Source organism: Neovison vison, chromosome 6 (genome assembly GCF_020171115.1).
Source record: "Neovison vison isolate M4711 chromosome 6, ASM_NN_V1, whole genome shotgun sequence".
NCBI lineage: Eukaryota > Metazoa > Chordata > Mammalia > Carnivora > Mustelidae > Neogale > Neogale vison.
In genome coordinates this window covers 220406060-220415119 of record NC_058096.1, presented here as the reverse complement: position 1 = coordinate 220415119, position 9060 = coordinate 220406060, and the positions used below count along the sequence as shown (strand labels likewise).

The 9060-nt window shown below is 63.4% G+C and overlaps 1 protein-coding gene across 1 annotated transcript; it reads right to left on the bottom strand.

Moving 5' to 3' along the window:
• Positions 1 to 2365: 2365 nt before the first annotated feature.
• NDUFA11 (NADH:ubiquinone oxidoreductase subunit A11) lies at positions 2366 to 8042 on the bottom strand. Its single transcript, XM_044254455.1, has 4 exons — positions 7849 to 8042; positions 4123 to 4215; positions 3910 to 4032; positions 2366 to 2546 (listed from the first exon to the last, which is right to left on the bottom strand). The coding sequence occupies exons 1-4, from the start codon at positions 7943 to 7945 to the stop codon at positions 2434 to 2436; spliced, it is 426 nt and encodes a 141-aa protein (XP_044110390.1). The 5' UTR covers positions 7946 to 8042; the 3' UTR covers positions 2366 to 2433.
• Positions 8043 to 9060: the final 1018 nt, after the last annotated feature.

Below are 9060 nucleotides of genomic sequence, written 5' to 3'. Positions count from 1 at the left end.
CTTGTGTCCACTGGGCAGTGTGTCTCCAGGGATGGGGGCCTTGGGGAGCGTGGACAGCAGGCCCTTTCTCGCTCCCTGGCTCTGCTCTGACCCCCCACGTCAGGCCTTTGATCTGTCTTCTGCCCAGGACCTCTTTCCCCCTCATGCACATCTAACAAGACCTCAACTTTAGATCTTCAGACTCTCCCTTCCCTACTTTCTCCTCCTCCAGGAAGCCCTCCTGCTCTCCCCAGTCCCCTGCCCTGGAAGGCCCTTTCTGAGTTCCTCCCTTTGTTCCAGACCAGACTGCTTGGGGCTGGAAATGGCTTCATCAAGCTCAGGATGGGGGCAGGGGGACCACTGTACTCAGGAAAGGTCCTTTACTACCCCAAGCAGGGCTGCTGGGGCAGGAGGAGGGGTCCCAAGCAATGTGTGCGTCGGGGGACTGGATACTATAAACCAGAGCCCCCCTGCCCCGGGTCTGTGTGTGGGGCAGGATGATGTCAGTTCCTCATAGCCTCATAAATGTTTATGGGCAAGGGGGTCTGGGCTCAGGGGTCCCTGGAGCCCAGCAGGCAGCCATTCCTTCCTGCCCCATTCTGGGGGGCCTGGCAGGCCTGCTCCAACACTGGCGGCCAGCCCAGAGAGGGCTGAGTAGGTGTCGAGCACAGCCCTGGTCTGAGCCAGCTAAAAGGGAAACTGAGACTAGGAAGCAGGAAGGGGCTGGCTGGCTGTGAATTTTTGCTTTTCCTCTGGGACTTGCGCTTCACAAAGAGCCAGGGGCTGAGGATGGTGGTGGCCGTCAGTTAAGCGCCTGACTCTTGGTTTCAACTTGTGATCTCAGGGTCCTAAGATCGAGCCCCGTGTCGGGCTCTGTGGTTAGTGTGGAGTCTGCTTGAGATTCTTTTTCTCTGCCTCCCCCATCCGTGCTCATTCTTTCTAAAATAAAGGAGCCCGGGGGCTGAGGAAGGGTGTACGGGGAGGGGAGGTCTGGGCGGATCTGGCTGAGAAGTGACGACTGCTGGGCCTTGACCAGGTCCCCCTCTTCCGGCCCTTGGTGACCACAGGCCCTACCCTCAGCACCAGGTCCATGGAAACGACTCACTGAAGTCCCCATTCAGCCCGCTGGGGCGGGCAGGAGGAATGAGGAGCGGGAGGGATTGGACGCTGGCCTGGAGAGGGGCAGGGATACGGCCCAACTCCTCCACTGCCCAGGGCTGGGGCGACGCATCGCTGGGCTCTGCCCCCTGCCGGCTGCTGCAGGGACACGCCTGCCTGCTGCGGGAGCCCCAGGACCCGTCCCTGCTCAGAATGCACGGGAAGGGGTGCTTCCCTCTTCCTTGAACACTGCTGAGGGAGGGACCCTGTTGTCCACACCGGCCACCGAGAGTAAAGGCAGTGCAGGACCACGAGCTGGGACTCCGGTGCAGGTCTGGGACCCCAGAGCGCTCTCGGGGCTTGCCATGTGTACCTTCCCTCCCAGCCTTTCTCAGGCTGGTGCCCACCCTGGCGGGAGACCTGGAGTGGCGGGGCAGCCAGCAGGGCCCGGGGCCCGCATGTACTGGATCCGAGCTGCCCGACACCCGGCCCAGTGATGACCCGGCGGGGACGGAGGAAAGCAAGGCCTCCTGTCTACCTTCCGACCACATTGTTCCCAGGGCGGGCTGCAGAGGACAAGGGGGTAGGAGGGGGTGAGAAAAGGGCATCAGGGCCCGCTCCTGCCGCCTCCAGTGCCCAGACCCTGCCAGGACCCCATCCCTGCGCACGCACAACCCCGCTCCCCAGGGTAAAGCCGGAGAGCCCTAATTTATGGCCCGCCGCGACACGCTGGAGCAAGCCTTCCTTTCTGGCTGCCAGAGCGCCCGGCCAGAGCCAGTTCTGCAGAACGCCGGGGGCAGGGCCGCGCCAGCATTCCGAGGCTGCCTAAATCACTGGGCCTGACAGGAGGCGGCTGGCGAGGATCAGGATGCTTCTCTGGTCCCCGCCGCGGGCCCCTGCTTTGGAGGCTCCTGGTGGCCTGTCAGCCACCTGTCTGTCGCATAGGGACAAGGCTCCTGGGCCCGCCTGTCTGGGGTGCTCTGCCCCAGTGCCCAAGAATTTGGAGTCAGGCCCTGCGTGGGCCCTGGGTGTGTCTTCCACATGCTGTTGGCTTTGGGGGGGTTCCCAGAGACGGGATGGCCTGGGACCTGTAGGGGGGCTACAGGGAGGACTGGGGGTGGGGTGGGGCTGCACAGCTCCTGTCTTCAGGGCCCAGCCGGCGCCGCTGGCCCTGCCGGAATAGACCCAGAGGCCTTCTGTCCCGGTCCCCTGCCCGGCTGTCAGCTAGCCCGCCGGGGACGGGGCTTCACCCCAGAGAGCTGGAGAGGAGGGGAGGGAGACGCACACGAACAAGTATACACAGAATTTATTTCTCTTTGCTTCGGAACCTGCCCGCAGACCCAGGAGGTGGCGGGACTACACCTTGGGCGTCGCGACAAGCTTCCAGCCCTCCAGCTGGCCCATCTTGAACAGCGCGGCCGTCATGCCCATGTACGCGCAGGCGGCGGCTCCGACCCCGTAGCTGTGGGCTGTCAGTCGGGAGGGTGGCGTCAGGCGTGCGTGGGGCTCCCCCACGGCCACCCAGGAGCCCCAGGGCACGCCCCTCCCTGGAGATGTAGGGGACGGGGCTGTGGGCTCCTCGAGAACTAAGTCCGGTGACCCTCGGCTGAAGATGAGTGTGGAAGCCCGGCAACCGAGGCAGGAGGGAAGCGGGAACCCAGGCTGTCGGTCTGGGTGTGGGGAAGGGGGCAGATGCGCTCGGTCGAGTCTGAGCTGGTGCCCTGGCTGCAGGCGCCAGGCCCTGTGCTTGCTCTGTGCACCGTGACAGCGAGAGCGCAGGGGCCCCTGCTTGCCCGAGGGCTGTCGCTGGGCAGAGAGGCCAGCCTGCTGAGGGCAGCGCTCCCCCGCTGGGCAGGTTGGGGTATATGTCAAACCCTAGGATGTTCAGACCTCCCTCCGCCATGCCCTCCTGCCTGACTGGAACCTTCCACCAGGCACTGGCCAGCTGGTGGGCCACAGCAGTTGCTAGGCCTGAGGCTGTGGGAGGTCGAGAGAGCGGTGTCTGCTCTGGGTTCCCAGGGGCTCCGGTGCGCAAGGCTGGTGCTGGGTTCCCGGCCTGCCTCCCACTAGGGAGGAATGCTCTGCTGGTTCCCATGTGACCTCAGACCACCCAAGCCCCCTGAGCTAGTCCGCGCCTTTCTAGGTGGGCACGGGGAGTGGAGCTCCCCCGCGGGGCTGTGTTTGGTCAGGCAGGGCTCTGGGTGCTGCGGGCGGGACGGCAACACAAGGACCATGCACGGTCTCCACGCTTGTGGGGCAGGGGCAGAGCCAGGCAGTGGCCTAGTGTTCTCTGACAAGGGGCAGCAAGGGAGGGCGACATGGAATGAGGGCAGTGGGGGTCCCAGATCACACACACTGGGGTTTGGACAGTGAAAGAGGGAGCTGTGTGCACATCTGGGGGAACAGCACTCCAGGAAGTGGGCGTATCACATGCAAAGGCCCATGGGCAGGACTGGGCCTGGCTTGGAGGAAGAGCAAGGCAGCTTGGGTGGCTCGTACAGAGCGAGCAAGGGGGAGACGGCGGGGAAGGGAGGGCAGAGGCGACAGGGCAGGTCATGCTGACCCTTGGGAGTCAGGCTGAATGGCACCGGGAGCCACAGGGAGCTGTATGGACTTGGTGAGGTAGATATGCAGCAGGTGCTTAAGCAAGGCAGCTCTTAGTATTACTGAACTGGCTGGTGACAGAGGTTCAAAGTCACGGGAAGGTTTCACCGGGACCGCCCCCTCCTCTGCAGGGCGAGCGTCCCACACACCTAGGCCCCGCCTGGTCCCTGGTCTGGGACAGAACGGGGGGTTGTGGTCAGTGGAGGTCGGGGTGGGGGGCTCACTCACTGCGTGCTCCCAGGGTCAGGCCTCCGGCACAGCCTCCAATGAAGTAGTTCAGGGGGTCGTCGGGCTTCTCGCGGACCTGGGCGCTGAGGCAGGAGGTAAGGCCAAATATGGCTCCGATGGCGGCTGTTGGGGTGCGGGGGGGGGGTGAGCGCTGAGTCAGGGCCCAGGGGCCACTGCCACGAGGGCCCCTAAGGAGCACCAGGGCCCGCTCACCTGCAGTAAATGTGTAGCGCCCTGTCCTCGCCACCCCCTCCAGGAAGGTATCCGGGGGCTGGAGTATGACACTGTAGGCAGAGACAATCAGGCCTGTGGAACCAGAGAGGGGGAGGTGTGTCGGACCAGGGCCTGGGCGCTGAGACCAGGAGTGCCCCTGGCTGGGGGCAGGCCCCTCCACTGTCAGAGAAACCCTTTCTCCGTCTATCCCCAGGTGCCCGGAAGGAAGCCCCTAGCACCATCCCTTCACCCAGGAAGGGGCTGTTCTGAGGTTTACCCAGGGTCCCACACTGGGCAGCCACGGTGGGATTCCAACCCTGTCTACTGCTCCAAGCCCTGGGCTCCCACCCCCACCTCCAGGCCCCAGCCTCCCTCCTCAAGGCCTGACCTAGGCCAGGGCCCTTCGCCCTCCACAGTGCACGGGTCCAGCCTGCAGCAGACAGGAGAACAGGCCTGGGGGGCCAAGAGGAGGGGCTGCTCTCCAGCCTCAAGTGGCAGCACAGACACCACGGCTGCGCCCCACTGGGCTTGGCGTCGGGGTCCTGCTCCCCACTCCCGGCCAAGGCTGCATTCTCCCATGGGGCCCAGGGCTCCCTGGCGGAGACTTGTCTCCCGGGGCTGCCAAGGCCTGCTGCTCATCACCCTTGGGCCCCCTCCGTGCTGGCAGCTCGGGCCTGGGCCCATCCCTCACACCTGGCTGGCTCGGCAGCCGCTCCCGCCCACCCAGCCTCGACACTCTGGTCAGCTTTTCCATCTCTGCTCGCCCTCGCCTCCCTGCCCGACACTGGCTCTTACGCATGAGGGGCCTGGCAGGGGCTGGGCCTGGAGCCGAATGCCAGGTGGGTGGTGAGGCCCAAGGCTCTGTCCTCAGGCACCCTGAGCAAACACTGGTCCCGGCTGGTGTGTGGGTCTGGGGTGAGGCCAAGGCAAGGCCCTGGGCAGAAATTCCTCAGCGGGGGGCAGACCAGGGCCCACCTGGCTGGCTCCAAATCAACAGAAACAGCCCAACAGAGCTCCCCAGGCCCCAGCTGACCCTGCTCAGGCAGGCAACACAGCCCTCCTCTCCCTGCAGACCTGCGGCATGGCCCAGTCACCACAGGGACCTCCCAGGGCCAGCCTGTCCCAACCTGTCTGCCAGCTCACAGTCCATGCTGCACACAGGCCGTGCCCCCACCATCCTAATCCCCGTGGAAGTCCTAGAACTGGGAATGGATAACCCGGGAGCCCCCGATTATCCCAGGACAAAGACCACCCCACCCCAACTGTCTCCTGGCAATCATCCAATACAGTGACCTGCCACAGGTGTGGTCTCTACTGCCTCTACTGTGATCTCTGCTGCCTCAGACCTTTCCATGGCCCGCCATCACCCCGCAAAAGGCCCCCTTCCCAACCGCACCTGCTCCTGGCTCTCTATCAGCCTCCAGCAGTGACCTCCGGACACAGTGCCACACGCTCGGCCCACCCGCCCTCCCCATCCCTCCCTTCCTTCACAGGGACTGCATGCTGTCGCCCCTTGTCACAGTCACTGTGTGCTCGCATTCAGTCATCCATCCAGCACCCATCCACCTACAAGAGTCACTGGGTGCCTTCACTCATTCATCCACTTGATTCATCCAGGGTCACTGTGCCCCTCCAGGGTGCTGAGCTCTGCGAGGCGGGTACAGGCTCCCTTTCCTCCAGGAAAGCGAGCAGGAAACAAGAGCGCTCTCTCACTGAAGCCTGAGGGGAGGCAGGGAGGTAAGGAAGGATCCAGGAGCCACGTCCTGTAGGCTGAGTGGAGCTGGCCAGTGAGAGAGAATGCAGGCAGGCGCAGTGAGCGACACACACACACCCACAGCGACACCCTCAAAGGCTCACGGGAGCCGGTGACCACCATAAATCCGAGCTGCCTGGCACGGACCTCTGTCAAAGGTCCCCACCCACACTCCCTCAAAGACCTTCCAGCAAGCCCCCCGGGACTCCTAACTCTCAGCAGCACCCCACTCCTGGAACGTGCTCCGTCTCCCCCAACAGCCTCCTGGGACTTCAGTCCACCCCCATGGCCTGCGCATTTGTGGTCACACGTGCACACTCCTACTCACAAACACCAACATTAGTGTCTTTCTCAGGTTCAAAATCCCTTAAACCACCCACTTCCCCAAATCTCCCTGAAGGCCCCCCATGCCCCTCAGGGCACCCCCCCCCTTTTTTTTTTATTTGACAGACAGAGATCACAAGTAGGCAGAGAGGCAGGCAGAGAGAGAGGAGGAAGCAGGCTCCCTGCTGAGCAGAGAGCCCGATGTGGGGCTCGATCCCAGGACCCTGGGACCATGACCAGAGCCGAAGGCAGAGGCTTTAACCCACTGAGCCACCCAGGTGCCCCAGGCACCTCCCCTTTTAATTCCCCTTTAGACACAACCATGAACCTCCCCAAAGTCCTGCCAGGCATTCCCCAATGTCAGCATCTCCCTAGAAGAATGTGCCGGAATAACGTCCCCCTGCACTGGTCCAATCCCGCACCATGCAACCCTCTCCAAAGGCCGCCCAGAGACCCCGCCACACACCTTTAGTGTCCCGACAACTCACCACTCAAGCAGATGCCACGTAAGCCATCCCCAGGGCCTCCCCATCCACCCTCTCTCCCGAGACCCCTCCACAGGGACCCTGCCTGCACAGTCCTTGCCCCAGCCACCCCCAGGAGCAGATCAGCAGATGTGGATTTGCACACCGGCTCAAAAAGGCCCTGGGGTAGTTAACACACCTCCCTGACCTTCAGTTTCCACCTCCGAAAAATGGGCATGATAATCGTTGATCTCAGAAAAGGAGAGCAATGATTACTCTTAATCCAAATGCCTCCCAGGGGAGACTCAACTTCGGCCAGGCCTCGTTTCAGGAGCTGGAGATAGGGAGGTGGCCAAAACTGTCATTCCTACTTCTCAGAGAGACCGGAAGGGGCTAGACGCTGAGGTGTCCCCTGCAGGAGAGGGCCAGGGCTGAGTCCCCTCCTGTCCTCCCAAGGCTACCCTTATAGTAGCCCCGGACCCATCTCACCTGTGACCTCCTCGGCACCGCTGCGACCCTTCTGGTGGTCTCAGTAAAGGCTTCAGATCACCCTAACCATCCCACTCTCCTGAACCCTAAAAAGACTTGATCTCAACGTTCTCAAATTTCTGTACCCGCCCGGAGACACACCAATAATTACCCATGATTCTCCCAAACCACCTCAACTTCGTTAACTCTCCTGAATCCCCAGCTCCTTTGACCTCAAGAATGGCCTTCTGCCACTCAACGACTTCTCCAGAGCCTGCGGGTTCAACAATAACCCCCAAATCCTAGTCCCTCCCCCCCCCCCCCCCGCAACCGCTTCTGACGATCCCAGTGGCCAGCCTGTGACACGTACACTTCCCGGTGGCCTCCAACCCTGCCGGACCTCCTTCACACAAGAGTTCCTCAGGGCCGCCTCAGACACCCCCACGACGACACGTGTCACCCCGTGAGATACCCAGCGCTCCTGCCACCCCCTCCGACAGCTCCCAGTGACCCCGTGGCCTCCCTGCGCCCTCTGAATTAGTCCAACACCCCGCCAGAGTCTATCTCGTACAAGAGCTCCCCAGCAACCCATGGCCGCCCTAGACACCCCGGCGACAACCTTACACCACCTGCGAGACCCCCAGCGCCCCGGGACCGCCCCCAGCGATTCTATGACCTCCCTGCATCCTCTGCCCTCGGGGCCCGGCCGGCGCTCACCAGCGGCACCACTGATTGTGGTGCTGGCGTAGGTCTTGCGGTGGCACTCGGTGCCATCGGGGATGTCCAGGTATCGCTGAAGAAGCGTCCGCGCCATAACTGCGAACCCCCGACCCCTCACCACACAAGCCCGCCGGCTCCCCACGCACAAGGGCAGCCGCCGCTCGTTCTCGCGAGACTTCCTGGGCGGCGCGCGCAACCTCTCGGGCGCAGGGGTCGACAACAAGCGTGCAACTTTATTGAACGCCGCGGACACAGACACGGAGGCGCGCACGCGCCGAGTCGGGACTGGCGACAAGGAAGCACGCGTGCATCCTCAGCCCACTTCATCAAGGAGAAACTGAGGTCAGCCAGATTCGGTGAAGGCAGAGCTCGGTAGTTCCAACTCAGAAGGTCCTAGGTTAGGAAAGGTCGACTCCCGGAGGTGGGGCCTAATCCAGGGGCGGGCTATGACCCATACTAGGCCTATCTCCAAGCGCAGATTCGGGGGCGGGGCGGGGCTCCACTTGATAGGAGCAAGATGTAGCTCTGGGGCGGGGCACAGCGCAAATGTGACCACTCCCAGCGCCAGAATCTGCGTGGGGGCGTGGTCACACCCTGTCGGTCCCCAAGCCGGGCTCTGAACCGCGTGCGACTATTTTGGGGCGTGGCCAGGTTCGGGGGCGGGCAAAGGTACCGATCGCAGGGCTAGGGTTTTAGCGGGACACCAGTTTAGTGGCTGGCTTGTCCAAGCCCTGGGCCAGAGGATCTCCGCGTTAGATTTGGGGGCAAGGCCAGAACCGGAGACACGCCCCGAAAGGGACTTGGCCAGTCCAGAGCTGTATGTTTGCTTAAGGGGCGTGGCCGTGGCCGTTGGGGTGGATCTGAGAGAGGCGAAGCCTGGGGCGTGGTCAGGCTTCCAGGCCCGTAGGACCCAGACCAATGCTGGTGTTGGCTTCTCAGTGGGGCGGGGCCTGTCTCGAAGGAGGGACCAGTCCCGTTGCAGAAGCCTGAACGGGGCGCGTCGCCGAGGACACCGGCCCCCCTGGGGGCGTGGGCTATCAGGACCTTGGCCAGTCTTGGAGTTAGGCGGGGCTCAGGGGCGGAGTCTCGAGGTGCCGGGACCAGTGAGGGTGTTTGGGTTTGAAGAGGGCACGACCCATCGTGTCGCGGCCAATCGTGCCGAGGTACTGAGCAGGGCTCTGGGGGGCGTGGCCCACCGGGGGCGGGCCC

Coding starts and splice junctions, on each gene's coding strand:
- NDUFA11 (XM_044254455.1), bottom strand. CDS start 7,945: ATGGCGCGGACGCTTCTTCAGCGATACCTGGACATCCCCGATGGCACC. Junction 4,216..7,848: donor CACAATCAGTGGTGCCGCTG/GTGAGCGCCGGC, acceptor CTGGTTCCACAG/GCCTGATTGTCTCTGCCTAC. Junction 2,547..3,909: donor CCTGACCCTGGGAGCACGCA/GTGAGTGAGCCC, acceptor CCCGACTGACAG/CCCACAGCTACGGGGTCGGA.